A 17326-nucleotide genomic window follows, 5' to 3' on the forward strand; every position below is an offset into this window, starting at 1 on the left:
GAAACGGCTCGCGAAGAGGCACGGGTGGAAGGGGCTCGTGGAGGATGACAGAAAGCATGGGGAAGGGATGCGCATAAGATGATTACTCTGAATCCCCTGAATAGCTCGGTGCACTCATTCCTAGTGGAGCGCAGAACCGGGCTTCTCAGGGCATGCCGTCTCGTGCGAGGGATGCAAGAGTGCAAGTGCCAACCAACATCATACTGGACAGCGGCACATGTAAGGTATAGTAATGCCAGTGGTGGGGGCGAAGAGTCAGCGTGCCATCACCTTACGCACCTAGGGTACCCAACAGACGCAACTTCCTATGACGTAAACATATAGCGCTACCTAAGCACAAGCTTGTTCTAGTCCTACGAAACAGCTCCCGGATAGTTCCCTTGTCTCGATCCGTCTCTACACACAATAAATCCTATCTGGGATTTGTTTACGGTTTGACAGTCTGCACATGTAGTTGTCAGAACCTTGGAAGTGTCACCGCAGCTCACAACATATACAATGGGCGCCCTTAGGGGCCTTTGGCATCTTATCTGACTATCACTCGGAAGCCAGTAAGTACTGACGATCTGTCCAACAGCAGTTTACAGTGCTTTCCATGGAGTCTGTAAGTCAATTGTGTCCCGATAGTTGGGAAGGCTACCTAAGTGGACCCATAACATCATAGTGCTTAGGTATGCTTACAGGGCCGACGGTACATATCCAAAGAATTTGTCATTCTACGTACCCACAAGTTTACCTGCTACAGTTCCATCCGCACTGTATAAGTGACGTCCGAGTTTGGCGACCGACAAATTGACAGGCTGCTTCTGTAGTACGATCTATCCCCCATGTTCGCGCTCGAGTCGACGAGAACGAACACTATTGGTACCCCTGGTCTAAGCTATGCTTCTAGATCCAGAATTGCCTTCGACTGATGAGTGTAGGACCAAAAGATCAGCATAGAATTATTCAGAGTATAGTGCTTCGACTGTCGACCATATCTGATTAGCAACGACATGCGAGATCAGTTCGGAACTAGCCTGTTGGAATTCGGTTGCCTACACCAGCTCAACTCTTCCTGGCGTGTGGCTCGATTATCCGGAGATCAACTCCCACCTTCACAGTTATAGTATAAGAACCCTTCTGAGTGCACATTGATTACTGCACCAAGTAAATCGCTCTCGACAAGCACAATGTTGCTTCTTACATGGTCTTTTTGAGCACCGATGATGGTTTTCTGCCGTTACTAAGCGAGTACAGTGGCCGATTTGCTCTTTTTTCTTTTCCTCTCCGAAGTCTAAACCCTACAGGACCCAACGATTGGGTTCGTTGCTACAGGTTATATGCATCCGAAAGCTGGACATTCCGCCTTCTTGATCAGGCAATTGGCAATTTGTCTGCTGCGTACCGTCATCCAATCGCAGATCCCTCTGCGGAATGATGTACCTCTAATATGCTCAAGGTGTGAGCCTGAAAAAGAGTACCTTCGCCGACGCTCCCGCTGGCAAAGTTTCTATGCCACGTAGCTTCTTGGACATATACACAAAGCCGCATAGACACGTCAACCTTTCGCATGTCTTCAATGGCATCAGCTCAAAGTCCGTTCCTGAGCCGCTGTAGTCCATGCGAGTATTTTTACCCCCTGCAGCAAGCCCCAAAAGAGGATACACCCGATCTCAATCCCTTTAACACCTCTAGCGTGGTGATCTTTTGAAAGGAGGAGAAGAGAGAATTTCCGAGTTTGGTGCGATGGTGCCTCACTTTGTTCATTAGCTTTCGCTGCCGCGAACCATAGGACTTGTGATACTTGGGAGATCATGGACCCCCACTATACCAGCTAGAAGACTAAGTATTCTACCATATGTAACCTCTTGGGCGATCTAGGCCGCCGTCTGGCACGCGTAATTCACACGTTCGACCCGGCCAGCCTCGACACTCTTCAACTCTTCCTCAGCACTTATTCACCAGGACACTTGACTTTCTGATCAGTTATGACAGTTTCATACGCTGAAGGGCGGTGCAAATAGCTGATGTTGCTCAGCTAAACAATAACGTGCGTCGCTGCCTTGTACCTGGCACACATGTGTACGACCTGGTGGCTCCTCTTAGCAATGTTGCTTTAGTCGATGCAGACTGTGAATTCCCACGTATTCTACGAGCGCCTAAGTGCGGGAAAAGCAGTATATCAGAGGCTAGATCCACATGTCAAGCTAGGATCGGAAGAAGCAAGAAAGGTGCGTAGTGGGCGTGAGCGAACCCATGGGGTAATGTTGGACGCGTAAGACATGGGCGATGTGTGATTGAGGTTTCAGAGGGGTGGTGCAAAGCGCGATGGAGGAAGTTCGGGGTGCAAACAGGCGTGGCACACTCAGATCAGGTTGCACATGTCAAGGCGTCGGTGCCCAATCGGGCGAGCGTCATGCGCGCCTGCCGTCAACAAAGATAAGAATTCGGAATGTGGTCGTGGAGATGCAGGAATGGGAGGGCAGGATGAGTGATTCGAGGGCAATTAAGCCTGATCCATGGAACCCTTGTGAGACGAGTGTTGTGTTCACCCCGCCATGCCACCTGCTGTTAGTCTTTTCCCCACCAACAGACGACCAACGCCCAGACAGTCGCGCCGTCATCACGTCTCTTGTCTCAGTCTCGCGCCCGACGAAGCCAAACAGCACCCACGGCTTTTGACAGACAGCGGCACTTTACCCTTTCCCGACGCCACTCGACGAAGAGGGGGAAAGTGAAGTGGGGCTCCGCTAAGCCACCCTATGCGTGAGCTAAATCGCTGCTCGCCCAACGACATCACCACAGCACGACGACGACTCCGCCATTGTCGCCTGCCCCCATCACATACGCGACCCTCCCGCCGCCGCCGACCAGGACGCGTTGGAACGGCTGTTTCTCGCGCGCGCAAGTAGCTTACGTGACGGGTGTCTACCCGAGCGCTGTCGATCCCTGGTAGCCTGCCCTCGCTGGGCACGTTTGTCACGCCGTCGCCTCTGTCGGTGAAGAAATCTCCTGACGCCCTCTTCGCCCCAATCCAGCACACACGAGCCCCAGCATGGCGAACGTCGACGAGACCGTTGCCAATGTGCAACGCAAAATAGACCGCGAGAGGGCCCTCATCAATGCCGCCAATGCCATGCGCCAGTCGACCAACAACCCGGCTGTACTTTCCCGTCTCGATGGACAGATCAAAGATGGCCGCCGGAACATCGACTACTTCGAGTCCAAGCTGCGGGACTTGGACGTGCAGAGGACGTCCACCGGCATGGAGAACATGAGTCTGCAGCCAGGTGGCCGTGGCCCCAACAACCCGCTGACGCCTCCCCCGAAAGACGGCTGGAACGGGTACATGCAGCAAGACCAGGGCGGTTATGGAGGCCCTCAAAGCCAGTATAGCCAGCTTAGTGGCGGAGAAGCTCTACAGCCTCCTCGCGCGCCATATGCTCCGCCAGCACCCGGCGCGCCCAACAAGCGGCCCAACTACAGCAAACTGGGTACATCTCTACCTCTTGCGACAATGCTATGCTTTGCTAACACGCGCAGACCTCATCAAATATGACACCCCGCATCTCGGCCCCCGCATTCAGCTTATGCTGTCCCAGCTCGAATTCAAGCTCAGTGTTGAAAAGCAGTACAAGGACGGAATCGAGAAAATGGTGCGGTTATACCAGATGGAAGGCGACCGCAAGAGCAAGCAAGATGCCGAGGCCAAGCGTATCGAGAGTAACCAGAAGATTCAGCTGTTGAAGCACTCATTGAAACGCTACGAAGATCTCCATGTCGACATTGAGGGCGATGCTGGCGGCGATGGTAAGCTCCAACTAGACTGACTGCCGATATATACTCATCCTACGCAGACGATAGCTTGAACATTCCAAGTCAAAGAAAACCTTTGAGCGGTCACCTTTCCCTACGCGTACACGCCGTCGCCGATGTTGACCACGCAGCCACTGGGCGCTTTAGTCGAGGCCCAGAAACTTTTGTCAACATCAAGGTCGAAGACGCAATCAAGGGGCGTACAAAGCCCACAAGGAACGACCGCTGGACAGACGAAGTCCACGACTTTGCCATTGACAAGGCAAACGAAATCGAGATCACTGTGTACGACAAGACTGGCGATCATCTTCTGCCCATCGGCATGCTTTGGGTCCGCATATCAGACATTGCTGAGGAAATGCGAAGGAAGAAGATTGAGACGGAGCTTGCAAACTCCGGCTGGGTCGCTGCCGACAAGATGGGAGGCGCAGCTGGCATTCAGCCCGATATGCAGTTCCAACCGCCACCAGGACAGAACTTTTCAGGCGCCGGTTCTGGCCCCGGAGGTGCCCCAGGTGTTGCGAGACCGCAGGGTGGTCCTCAGCCTCAGACTGGCCCCATTATGATTGACGATTGGTTCTCGCTGGAGCCGGTAGGTCGTATCCACCTTACCATGTCCTTTGCCAAGAACACCGGCAACAAGCAGCCTTTCGACCTTGGTCTTGGTCGTAAAGGTGCCGTTCGTCAGCGTAAAGAGGACGTCGTTGAGCAATACGGACACAAGTTCGTCCAGCAGCAGTTCTACAACGTCATGCGTTGTGCTCTTTGTGGTGAATTCCTCAAGTATGCCGCCGGTATGCAATGCTCAGACTGTAACTACACGTGTCACAAGAAGTGTTACCCCAAGGTTGTCACCAAGTGTATCACTCAGTCCAACGCCGAAACCGATCCAGACGAGGCCAAGCTCAACCACCGCATTCCTCATCGCTTCGAAAACTTTTCCAACATGGGTGCCAATTGGTGCTGTCACTGCGGTTACGTCCTTCCCCTTGGCCGGAAGCAAACCAAGAAGTGCAACGGTAAGTGATTACACTATCTCGATCTGTAAAACTCACTAATGGTCGTTCAGAATGTGGTCTCACCTGTCACGCACACTGCGTTCACTTTGTACCCGACTTCTGCGGCATGTCGATGGAGGTGGCTAATCAGATTTTGATGGAAATAAAAAAGGCGAAAAGAGGTCAATCATCGTCAGGCCCAAGTATGAGCCAACGAACTCTACGAGAGAAGCCGTCAAAACCTCTGCCACCAGCGCAACCACAATCACCCGGCCACCCTGGACAGGAGCAAGCACAGCCTGACAGGTACTCTTACGGTAAAGAGCAAATGAGTCCTCCACCAGGCCCTCCACGACAACAATCCTATCCTACATCGGCAGCGTCAATCGATGCGGCACGGGCATCTTTCTCTACGTCTGGATCTTCTGCCGCTCCCACATCGCCTACTGCAAGTTCGCGACCCTCATCAGGCCCACGCACTCAGTCTTCCGTGGCTGCGGCTGCAGCTGCCATGAACAAGACTGCAGCTCAGCCTGCCTATGGCCGTAGTAACACCGACTACCAGCCGCAGAGCGGAAGGTCATCAGGTAGCGGGTACCCAGCAGACCAGCGCATACCACAGCAACAGGCTCCTCAACCAGCTACCTACGACCCATCGGCCTACGCGAACATTCCCAACTACCCACCGAGCCATCAACAACCTGCACCAATGCCATCTTACCCGCAAAAGTCTTCGTATCCGCTACCACAACAACCGCCACAGGCACAACAGCAGCCTCCGCAGCAGAAGATGCAAGAACCTCCAGCGCCCGCGAAACAACCTCCCTCCGCTGTAATAGAGGCACCAGGAAAGAAGGTCACGCCTGCAGCCAACACACAAGGAACTGGAAAGAGGATAGGCTTGGACCATTTCAACTTCCTCGCGGTCTTGGGTAAGGGTAACTTTGGAAAAGTTATGTTGGCCGAGACAAAAAGCACCAAGCAGCTTTACGCTATCAAGGTCCTGAAGAAGGAGTTCATCATTGAGAATGACGAAGTAGAGAGCACGCGCTCAGAGAAGAGAGTCTTCTTGATTGCCAACAAGGAGAGGCATCCGTTCCTACTGAGTCTGCACGCATGTTTCCAGACTGAGACCCGTGTGTACTTTGTCATGGAGTACATCAGCGGTGGTGATTTGATGTTGCACATTCAGAGAGGCCAATTCGGCACCAAGCGCGCACAGTACGTGTACGAAACGAGAAGAGAAGAATCATTGCTAACGATGACATAGGTTCTACGCGGCTGAGGTCTGCCTCGCACTGAAGTACTTCCATGAAAACGGTGTCATCTACCGAGATCTTAAATTGGATAACATTCTGCTCACTCTAGATGGACACATCAAGATTGGTGATTACGGTTTGTGCAAGGAAGAGATGTGGTACGGATCAACCACTAGTACCTTCTGTGGTACTCCCGAATTCATGGCACCAGAGGTAGGTCACATGATCCAGTATACCAGAAAGCTGCTAACATAAGTCTGTAGATTCTTCTCGACAAGAAGTACGGCCGAGCAGTCGACTGGTGGGCTTTTGGTGTTCTCATCTACCAGATGCTTCTCCAGCAATCGCCCTTCCGTGGTGAAGACGAAGACGAAATCTACGACGCCATTCTTGCCGACGAACCACTCTACCCCATTCACATGCCGCGCGATTCAGTATCAATCCTCCAGAAATTGCTTACCCGCGAGCCTGAGATGCGTCTCGGATCTGGGCCGACTGACGCGCAAGAGATCATGTCACATGCTTTCTTCAGGAACATCAACTGGGACGACATTTACCACAAGAGAGTAGCCCCACCGTTTACGCCGCAGATCACTAGCCCGACGGATACTAGCAACTTTGATACCGAGTTTACAAGCGTCACACCTGTGCTTACACCCGTGCAGTCTGGTACGTTGACACATCCCCACCACTCATTTATGTATATATGTGCTTTTACTAATGACGTGTTTAGTGCTTTCGCAAGCCATGCAGGAAGAGTTCCGTGGCTTCTCGTACTCGGCTGATTTCGCCTAAGCTTGCCTTGCCTTGCCTTACATTTGATACCCTAGGCTTCGTTTGGGAAAATGGGTTGTTCCTTTTGCTTTTGTGTTAGCGTGCTCAACAACTGCCTTGGCGACGAATGGGCGGTGGGAAGGGGTGCACCAGTACGTATCTTTGTTAGCATCAAAAGTGCAGCGTGCTAGTGTAATAATGTCTCGAGTGAACGGTAGAAGGGTATAATCACGCATGGATATGTTGGGCTCGACAAGGACTTGTGTATTGGTGCGGTTTACTGTATGGCGGGATGTTTCGGGAGTGAACAAATGAGCGAGATGATCCGGCAAGGACAACCGATATTACAGGATAGACGAAACAAGTTCCTTCGATTTGATATTACGCTTCATCTCTGATACTCGCGCTCAGAGAAGAGGACTCGATTTGGTCACTGACCCTCAGTAAGCACCCTCGTCCAGTCAAACTTTCTCCACCCCTTTCTCCAGCTTTCCAACCTTCTATCTCCCTTGACCCATCTGCCCTGCCTCTTGACAACCTCAACATCTACATCAAGCATACCTCCCAAGACTTCTCTAGCAAACAGATCGCCCCTAGGCCAGGCCCTCTCGTCTTCAACAATGTGCCCCAGCCCACCATCAAGCTCAAACCAAACATGGAAATATGGCATCTCCTTTGCCAAACTCCGGCGGAAAGCCTGTTTACCCAGGCCATCACGACTCGCCTTTTGCGTATTGATGAGCGGTTTATGCTGTGTCCAGTCACTGGCTTGTTCAAGGATAGCTTCCTTGAAGAAAGCAGGCGCCGTATCACCTAGCTCGAAGGGAATGGGTACAGCATTCAGAGCCGCATGACCCTTTCTACCAGGAAAAGCAGCATTTTCATAAAAGACGACGTCACGACCTTGTTCGTGATACATGCGCGTTAGGCACTTCATGAAGTTGCGCAGTTCCTCCCACTCGTCGTCATCGCATTCAAGAAGGTTGGTGCGGTGTTGAATGGGGACTAGGACGGCGCCACCAGAGCTAATCTCAGGTTCCGTAGGGAGAGTCAAGAAGACGCGTGTTGCTAAGCTGACAATGGGAGCTACGGGTGGCTGCGGGGGTGATTTATCTTCATGGTGGCATAACGGACAGGAATCGAGTATCTTGTTCATCTTTGTGTAGTCTTGGATTGCAGCGTTGCGGAGATTGATTGAGGACTTTGGGGCGCGGGCAGCGAGTTTGGTAGCGTTGTCGTCAATGTAGTCGAGATCGTTGTCGAACTTTGAGTCTTTTGCTATCTTTTCAGCGAGGATAGCACCTTCGCCACCTGCTTGGTTCTTGGTGCGGCGCTCTTGCCGGACCATGTCATCGATGGACATGTCTTCGTTTTCTTTGACAAGACCGCGCTCGGTGCCGCGTTTATTAGTCAGGGCTATGACTTCTCCTTGACGGCCGCCGGCTAACATGCGATTGTCCGTGGCGTTTAGTACGACAACGTCGCGATCTTTGAAAGTTGAAGTGTTGGCCAGGGCGGCGTTGTACTCAGCTTCGAGCTGGGCTGCTTCAGGGGCTTTCTTCATCTTCGCCTTCATCATCTGAGCTTTCAGCCTGTTGAGCTCGGTCTGGCTGAGCATAACGGTATTCGTTATCGGTTGAGGATCTTGTACTAGTTCTCCTTGCGGTAGTTCTGAAGGTTCGTGCGACTCGCGAGACTGTCTGTGGATGCCTTCCTTGAGCTTCCGTTCTTGGAAGAGTTCGCCGGATGGTTTCTCTTTACCAACGTAGTCTTTACCATACATCTTTCTGCGGTCCAACTCAATCTCCTCTTCGCGCGCCTCATCAAAGTCTCGTAGATCGCCGTACTTCTCCATTGCTATTTCTTCCACGCTTTGCCCTGATTCTTCGGCGTTCCGGTAAATTCCCTTCAGCTTCGTCATACGCCATTGTGCGCCCGAGTCGCCAAATGTGTAGCTGACTTCTCTCTGCGCAGGCTCTTCAGCAACGGTTTCTTGGCCCTTGGGATCCGCCAAACCACGGTTCAGTTCTGCGTGGTGTATCTTGAGCGCGGGTTGTCCCTCGTCCGACGCCTTGACGTATGTAGCCTTCTCTTCCCTCTTGCTCGGCTGCACGTAGTCGACGTCCATAGATGACGGTGCCTTCATCCAGTCATCGCGTTGCAGATCTGCCGTCGCCGCGTCCTCGAGTTGTTGGTCTAGAAGGTCGTCGTCTGGCGGCGCATAGCTCTTTTCTTGGGGATCCTCGCCTCCGGAAGAGTCATCTTCATGGTAGTGTCGCGACTTGCGCTTTCGCGTCAATCGATCTTCCTCGTCACTTGACGCGGGCTCCTTGTGCTTCCGTCGCGACCGATCATCTTTGTCATGTCTTTCTTTCCTCTTCCGCCGTGCACGCTCTTCCGATGTCTCTCGATGGTGTCGCGATCGCTTGTGGCGGTGGTCTCGGTCGTCGTTGTCGTGATGGCGCGATGAACGATGTTTGTGGTGGTGCCTGTCGCGACTCCTGCTCCGGTCGCGCTTCTTCCTTTCGTCCTTCTTTTTGCTCTGCGCAAGTTCCTTTTCAAAGTCTTCTAGACCCATGTTTGCGACGAGTCTATGTCAATCGGTGTTGATGGGGTCAAGTCGCGTGAAGAAAGTTTGGACATGGGCTCGGAGCTAGGGCCTGACATCACCGCGGCGGATTCCCTAGCGCGTCCGCGTCCGCCCCGCCTAAGAATTTCTAGAACAACTCCAACTGTGCAATGCACCATCACCAACGTTCCTTTAGCTGACCCCGAGAACAAGATATCGCCAGTGCTCCCCCGATCCCACCCCACTCACTGTTCATATCTCCAATCACGCATACGACGCCCGCAATGTCCTCGGCAAATGCTCCAGAGGGCTCTGCGCCTGTCGCGAACCCCAATACACCCGTTTCGATAGTATGCGTGGGCATGGCTGGAAGTGGCAAGACGACCTTCATGCAACGTCTTGTCTCACATCTCTACACCCACCCCGATCCAACCCAAAGTGAACCCTCCGTTTCCAAGTCATCTCCGACACCGCCGTACATCATCAACCTCGATCCTGCCGTTCACCATGTCCCGTTCACGCCCAATATCGACATTAGAGACAGCGTCAACTACAAGGAGGTCATGAAGCAGTTCAACCTAGGACCCAACGGCGGTATCCTGACAAGCTTGAACTTGTTCAGCACAAAGATTGATCAGGTCATTGGTCTGCTGGAGAAGCGAACACAGCCGCCGCCACCAGTAGAGGAGCCAGAGCAAAGCACGGTTGAGTTCATGACGAGTGGAGGCAAGGACAAGCAAACGGCACCGGCTCAGCAACCACAAGTGAAGCATATCTTGGTGGACACGCCAGGGCAGATCGAGGTCTTCGTTTGGTCTGCAAGTGGAGAGATTCTACTCTCAAGCTTAGCCAGTACATTTCCCACCGTCATCGCATACATCATCGACACGCCGCGCACAACCAGCACAAGCACCTTCATGTCCAACATGCTTTATGCCTGCTCCATTCTCTATAAGACAAAGCTGCCTATGATCCTGGTCTTCAACAAGACCGATGCACAAGACGCCCAATTCGCCAAAGATTGGATGACTGACTTTGAGGCCTTCCAAGCCGCCCTGCGTAACGAGGAAGAGGGTGGTAGCTTTGGCGGTGAAGGCGTGGGTGGAGGAAGTGGATACATGGGTAGTTTACTCAACAGCATGTCACTGGTTCTCGAGGAATTCTACAAGCACCTCAGTGTTGTCGGTGTCAGTGCTATGACGGGAGACGGCATGGATGAATTCTTCAAAGGTGTGCAGGAGAAGAAGGAAGAGTTTGAGCGTGATTACAAACCCGAGCTTGAGCGACGTCGGGCAGAAAGGGAGCAAGAAAAGAAGGCGACACGTGAGCGTGAGTTGGACAAGATGATGAAGGACATGAAGGTTGGAGGCGCGGGCACAAAACCAAAGAGCAAGCCACGAAAAGAAGAGCCAGAGACGGTTAGCGATGCGGAAAACTCAGACGAAGCCGGCATGGTGGATGACCTAGACTACGAGGATGACATGGACTCAGACGACCCAGAGAAAGGCCTGAAGGAGCGATACAGACAGGCTGTCCAGGATCGTGGAGTCGACCAGAACGAGGATCATAGCTTCGCACGATACGTCAACATGGCAAAGTTCACATGAGAGAAGCAACCAACAATGCAAAGATACCCGACTCTAGCTATGATAAATGGTTGGGCTTTCACATTGCACGATAGGCGGCCTCGCCTCCAGATTCCTGGTTCAGCTCGGAAAGACACGCGGGCATGTTGTTGAGAGGATTACAAGCGACGTGCATTCATCGACGGGCCGCAGCGAGACGCCGTGTCAGTGTTTCGCATACCAACCAACACGACTTTTGCACAGGCATGCGCACTGATCCCTTTTAACCCACGCTTCTCGATGCTAAAATGAGTTCGACACGTGCAAACTGGCCGTTTTTGCCTCCACATCTTGCCTTCTCGCCATCATGGCTTCGTTATACCCTCATGTTTTCATGTCTGTCTTGGTTACCACAGGCGGGGATGCACTTGTTTCACCAAAAGAGACGAAATTCAGGAAGCGAATGTTCCACTACAGTGCAAGCAGGGCAGGTAGAGAAGGGCAGCGAGACGATAATCCGCGATGTAAGAGAAGGTATAATTAGTTATGTCTGTCAGTTGTCAGCGCCATGCATGCATAGTGTGTAAGACAAACCCAGAATTTATTCTATATGCCTTTCCAGCAGAACTCATGCTTGCGTGATTCCTGTGTGCTCTTCCGTTCAACTCGGTCTGGTTGATGACTTGGAAAGGTCTAGATGTAGTAGTTCGCTTCGAGATAGTGCTATACAGTATGCTGAATACCCTGTTGCTGAATTCTATTCATTCAGTAGTGTAGATCGGAAACGTACTAGATATCCAGCCATACGTTGTCCTACACCCTGTCCTTGAGTGGTAATGCTCTAGTATGTTGCGACTTATATCTCGGATCTTGCTGCGTGAACATCCATATCGCCTGAGCGCGGCATAGTCTACGTAGATCTACAGTCATGTATTAGCCATAGCGACAAGGGTCAAAGTTCCCGACCAGGTCCTAGCTTGCAGACCGAGACAATCTGTGGCTTGCAGATTGTAAGATCGATTCAGGAAATGACAGGTCCTGTCGGGTTTTATTGAGGTGGGGTACTAGGTTGTCATACTTAGTAGTGTTTACCGGAATCATCGTACGTACGGGAAAGGTCATTCGTTTCATGTTGGCAACATATTTGCATTCGTCCTCTTATATCGTATAACCATGGCCTTCGTCTCCTGTTCAAGTATCGGTTCGGTGTATACCTTATTATCCTTGACTTATCTAAGGAAAGGCTTGCCCACAACGAGATGCTTTCATGGTAGGGAGCACAAGAAACCCCAAGGGAGATACTATGCAGGGCCTGCAAAGGAAAGAGGGCATTCTCGTGTTGTGAGACTGCACAACGTGGAACAAGGCGTTTTCTGCCGCCCGCAATTTATGTACGACGTTGGCACATGGCGTTCATCTGGTGCGACCGTTGGCGAAGGCGACAGTCCAGAATCAAACAGCGTCCTCTCTGGTGGGTGTGTCAGAGAGAATTTGGGGAAGAGTGAAGAGGCGTGACGCTCCATGTAGAATAAAGGAGGAAAGGAAGAAAGGAAAAGGGATAAAAACTTTCTCCACGTCGCTGGTTGCTAGCAACTATTAAAACGAACATGTCGTTTCCCGGCTGAGCCTACCTTCATTCAACCTGCATGACCTCATCCCAACAAACACCTCCTTACCTTCCACAAGCTGTCAAATAGCGAAGGGTGAGAGCAGAAACATAGCCAGTGTCCGCCAGGCAAAAGGCAAATGTGAAGCCTGTATGCAAGCCTGCTGTACAACATGCACAACATCAGAGGACCCGAACGTATCGCTCCCCACAAACTCGCCAGGTCATGCTGTTTCACTCATCTCGGGATCTGCAGGCAGATAAACGAACGTCTCACGACATTGACAGCCATTGCATCCCGTCTCGACCTGAAGCAGGCTCAGCCCAATCCAACGCTACGTCTGCGTCCAACGTTGTGCAGGGACAAGACATGCGCTGTAGGGCTGTTTCAAGCGCGCCCTGCTGTGCAAGTACCCAGGGACAGTAAGACATGGATGACTACTATAGGGGTTTACTTAGGCGTGTTGGGTGTAGCGAGTCGGGTGGTACGACTCTACGATAATGCTGTGTCTAGCGAATGCGTGGCTCTTGTGTGACTATACGCAACCACCGCATGCATCCAGAAGTGCGAGAGGACCTTTGGAATTGCTGTCGGATGAGATCGAATGATTTGCTGACATGCATGAAGCATCGCGGCGGCTCTACCTCCGTAAGACTAGCAGCGAAAGTGAGATTAGGCAGAAAGTGACAAAAAGTGTAGAGAATATTGAACTGATGATGAAAAGCCAAACCTTGTCGTTGTGCTGTATTGCCGTAGCGTACCGCTACATTCGACAGCGCGAGAGATCACATTGTGACGAACCTTATCGTACAGTTTTAAATCGTGGAACAAGTGTCCCGTCTTGCCGCGGCAGGGCACAGACGAAGACAGCGGAAGCCTATCGTGACACCGAGTTCGGTCCCAGGTTTTTCGCTGTTGTCCAGAGATGCTCGTCGAACTCAGTAAACCCAGCCACAACGCCGATCTTCGAGTTGAAAACCCAATTTCTTTTCGTATCGTTGCAGGCTGCATGGTGTTGAGAACTACGTTCTGCTGTCGCATATGCTTACCGCAGATCCGCAAAGTTCCGTATGCACCACCAATATGCTGCGTGCGAAACATGGAACGATACAAAAAGGAAAAGCGAAGTATCATTTCTGATGCAGATATGATGTCACTGAGAGCATGTGCAAGCAAGATGGGTCTGTATATCCGCCATGCACAGATTGTGATACAGAGAGGTTGGCAAGTGAGCCGAGTTTTGATGCAGGCATGAAATCCGTGATCCGGCGTCAAGTCGGATGTGGGGTCCTCCCAAGGCGGAAGTCGCAACCCAGAGGGCCGTTTGCCAGGTTGGAGGCCTTGCGACGCAGAGAGCCGTCGACTCGAACTGGTCCCCTCAAAGCCAAGGAAATGACTCCTGGTGATGTTGGGGAATAAAGTCCCCGGAAAATGACCTGTTGTTTGGATAGAGTTTGTTTGCGACAATTCCCGAGCCAATGGCAAGTTGTGGAGGAACGTCCTTCCGATTCGGGGTATCCGGGCTGAGGGTTCTTGTGCAGATCGTTAAGGTTCGAGTCTAACCTCGAAAAAGATCTGCAGGGTCATCAGCGTTGCGAAAGCCTTTATTAGTGGGTCACTAGCGTGTAGGCAACCGATCTTTTCACAGCTGTGAAAAGGTTGAGGAGAGGCCGTTGGACGACATTAGTTGGCTAGACGCCGCGGAGCAGAAGGGTAGCGGTGGCGTGTTGATAGAAACGAGATCCCGGGATAAGCTTTGAAGGTGGTTGTTCCAGCTAGTATGGCTGGGTAAGCTGTCGTACCATGGATGAAAAGCGGGCAATAGTGCGTTTGGCACGAACTATGAGCTGACGGCGGGGTACTAAACCACAGTTCGCGACCGTTTCTTGTCGTCACGATTGCATGTGGAAAGCCACATGTCTTGTATGGCTGTGGGAGATTGTAAGAGGTTGGAGATCGGCTGCACTTTCCATGGTTCGCATATACCGTTGAGGTCACGCAGGCGCATCACGCAAATGGCAAGTTGGTCAGATGAGTTTGTAATGATTTTTTGCATTGTTTTTGTTTTGAAAGTCCGCAGACTTCCGTAGAGTGTTGCGATTAAGAAAAATCAAAGGTTGATGCACCTTGAGTAAGGGCGGGTATCCATATTGCCAATTCCGGGCTCAAATCCCTATGTTTGAATGTCATCCTCCACATGCACTGGCAAACAATGAGGTTGCTAGCGACAAAGACATGAGGATGCTAGTGACAATGACAGAAGGAAATAGGCTGTGATCAGCCCATGTACCGAAGTAAATGCAGCCGATAGTATGTACAGAGAAAAAGAAAAGAAAAGTGTGCGACGATGCGCACCACTCCCAAACGCCCAGTTCCGTTCGTAGCCATGACGGCATGCGTCTATTGTTCCGTCGGACTTTTGGACTCCATGATATCGTGGTCGTAGCCATAAGCGCCAAGCTCTAGAAATCCGGTGGCCTGATGGTATAGCAGGCCGAAGTAATGATCAAGGATTTGATCAGATGAACCATGAAAGAGAAGTATTAATGCAGTGACCTATGACTCAAACTTGCGCTTCTCACCGCTTGCAGCGATGGCGAGTGCGTCCAAGCCACCGTATTGGGTGGCGGCGGGGTTGTAGCTGTAGTTGGCGGGGTCGGGGTACCGGGAGCTGGGAGAGAAGTCGATGAAGGCATCAGTAGACTGCACGGCGGGCGCCATGGAAAATCCGGAGGGGCTGAGGGGAAGCGTCGGGTCAACCATGGAAAGCGATGACAAAGAAGGCATCGTCGACTGGAGGGGTGCCGGCTTGGGCCGCTTTGCCTGGTGTTTGGCCTTCTTGACGTCGCGGTCTCCACCCTTGGCCGCGTTGCGGCCACTCTGGTGAGTGCGGCGGTGCTGCTCCATGTTGTCCTTGCGGGTAAAGGCCTTGTTGCACTCGGGGCAAAAAGCATCCTTCTTGCCAGTGTGCTTCTTTGCGTGGCGGGCAGCATGGCCTGAGGTGGTGAAGAAGTCGTTGCACTGGAATTGCTTGGCCATGGGGCAAGGATAGCTGTTCTTCTTGGGTCGCGCGTTCAGGGCGGAGGGGTCCTGGTGTTGCTCGGAGAGCTGTTCGGGCCTGAAGTAGCCAGCCTGCGAGGGGTTGGCGTGGTAGGGAAGAGGGCCAGACTGGTGGTGCATGGGGAAGCCGAGATCCTTCTGGTGGTGGAAGAAGCCATTTTGCGAGAAGACGGGCGAGTCCATGCCCGGCTCGTAGGAAAAGTCTGGAGTAATGGGCGAGGGCGTCTGCATGTTGGAGTCTGACGAGTCGCTGCGGACGAGGCGGGGTGGTGAGGGTTGGGGGGAGGAGGAGTAACTGGAGGTCCTAGACTGGAGAGAAGGAGTGATGGAGGGAAGTCGGACAAGTTGAGGAGGCGCCGGGCCGTCGTTTAGCAATGACACTCTGCGACCTGTCGAGTTCTTGCCGGACAAGGCGTCCATTTTGAGCAAACACGTGCCAGTGGGGGAATGCGACCAAATTCGCAACAGGAGCGCAGCGCAAGCACGTGAGAGTGAAGGCCGGGTGGTTGAGGCGCTTTGTACAGGGTGATGTGAGGGTGATGTGGAAGTGTGAAGGCTTGTGACGTCGACACGACAGCGAGAGAGATTGTTTGGGTGAGGGCAGGTTGTCGTGAGTGTTTTGGGAGAGAGCTTACTGAAGCACCACACGAGATGTGCGGGACTGGGAGCAAGTTATATTGGGCAAGGCACAAGCAGGGCAGAAGCACAGGGTTCTCAGGTCCCAGGATCAGGGCACTATCAGGGACTGAGAATTGCATGCGTGGAGATGGGAAAGTGCAGTCCGCCCTAAGACGCTAGCGTGCTGTACAGTGGCAGGGGCCCCGGCGATCAGCCCTCGCGAGGCGATGCGCTACTTAGTGGAAGGAAGAGCGACCAGGAAGCGGCGTCAGCGCATGCCACGGCGGACCAAACGAGCGCGAGCGCCCCCAGTGGGTGATTTGGGTTGGGAAGAAGCTTCTGCGGTACTGAAATCGACATGGGTGCTGGGGGAGCAACGACGTGCAGCAGCAGCAAAAGAAAGTCGACGCAAGATTGGCTTGTCAAGGTTGTCAGCGTCGGCCAATGCTACCGCGGCGGACAGGTGCCGTCTGCTCAGGAGAGATCGAGATCGTGAGGGCAGTTTCAAGGAACTCTGCGACCTTCGGGCGCCAATGGCAAGAAACAGGCCCTGTGCCAGCTCACACCCGCACACTCCGTCGGCCTACTTCCGGTGCTTGTCGGCGTCAAAGAGTCAGTTGTTTTGTTTGATGTTGTTGTCGCGCAGGGCGGCATGGCAATGTAGCCCAACTCTAATCCACCCATCGAGCGATGCGATGCGATGCGCGCGCTGTCTTGTCTTGTTGCGCCAGGCCGCGCGCACGCTGCTGTGTATACAGCTGCTAGACACGTACTGACGGGCTGTCATACCGGCCTCCAACCGGCCCAGGGTCTGCGTCCCTCAGCGTCCAGCATTCAGCGTCCGCATCTGGAGGCGCACTCGGTACTCGAAAAACGACGCGCCGGCATAACGTCGCTAGGTCTGATGTAATACAAAATCAGGGTCTTCTCCGCTAGTTGATCCCTGTCAGCCGTTCAGCTTTATCCGCCTTTGCTCTAGCGCCCCACTCGACGTTGAGCAGTGATCGGGACAGCTGGTGGGGATCGGTCACAGTGCCCTCTGCGATGACGTCGGGCTGCCGCAATCACTCGTCTCCAG

At 52.7% G+C, this 17326-nt stretch overlaps 4 protein-coding genes across 4 annotated transcripts; 2 read left to right on the forward strand and 2 right to left on the reverse strand.

Annotated features, from left to right (window-relative positions):
- Positions 1–3037: 3037 nt before the first annotated feature.
- Positions 3038–6850, forward strand: GT037_005259 (calcium-independent protein kinase c; the record flags this gene model as incomplete). The annotated part of the gene is made up of 7 exons (XM_038930306.1): positions 3038–3476; positions 3526–3792; positions 3840–4817; positions 4868–6017; positions 6067–6268; positions 6319–6724; positions 6789–6850. The coding sequence occupies 7 exons, from the start codon at positions 3038–3040 to the stop codon at positions 6848–6850; spliced, it is 3504 nt and encodes a 1167-aa protein (XP_038787256.1).
- A 409-nt stretch (positions 6851–7259) lies between these two features.
- Positions 7260–9407, reverse strand: GT037_005260 (cell cycle control protein cwf19; the record flags this gene model as incomplete). The annotated part of the gene is made up of 1 exon (XM_038930307.1): positions 7260–9407. One exon carries the CDS (start codon positions 9405–9407, stop codon positions 7260–7262), a length of 2148 nt encoding a protein of 715 aa, XP_038787257.1.
- Positions 9408–9682: 275 nt separating this feature from the next.
- GT037_005261 (atpase npa3) lies at positions 9683–11005 on the forward strand (the record flags this gene model as incomplete). Its single annotated transcript, XM_038930308.1, has 1 exon — positions 9683–11005. The coding sequence occupies one exon, from the start codon at positions 9683–9685 to the stop codon at positions 11003–11005; it is 1323 nt and encodes a 440-aa protein (XP_038787258.1).
- A 4121-nt stretch (positions 11006–15126) lies between these two features.
- On the reverse strand, positions 15127–16050 carry GT037_005262 (uncharacterized protein; the record flags this gene model as incomplete). The annotated part of the gene is made up of 1 exon (XM_038930309.1): positions 15127–16050. One exon carries the CDS (start codon positions 16048–16050, stop codon positions 15127–15129), a length of 924 nt encoding a protein of 307 aa, XP_038787259.1.
- Positions 16051–17326: the final 1276 nt, after the last annotated feature.

The sequence above is a fragment of the Alternaria burnsii genome (assembly GCF_013036055.1).
Source record: "Alternaria burnsii strain CBS107.38 chromosome Unknown 740, whole genome shotgun sequence".
Taxonomy (NCBI): Eukaryota; Fungi; Ascomycota; class Dothideomycetes; order Pleosporales; family Pleosporaceae; genus Alternaria; species Alternaria burnsii.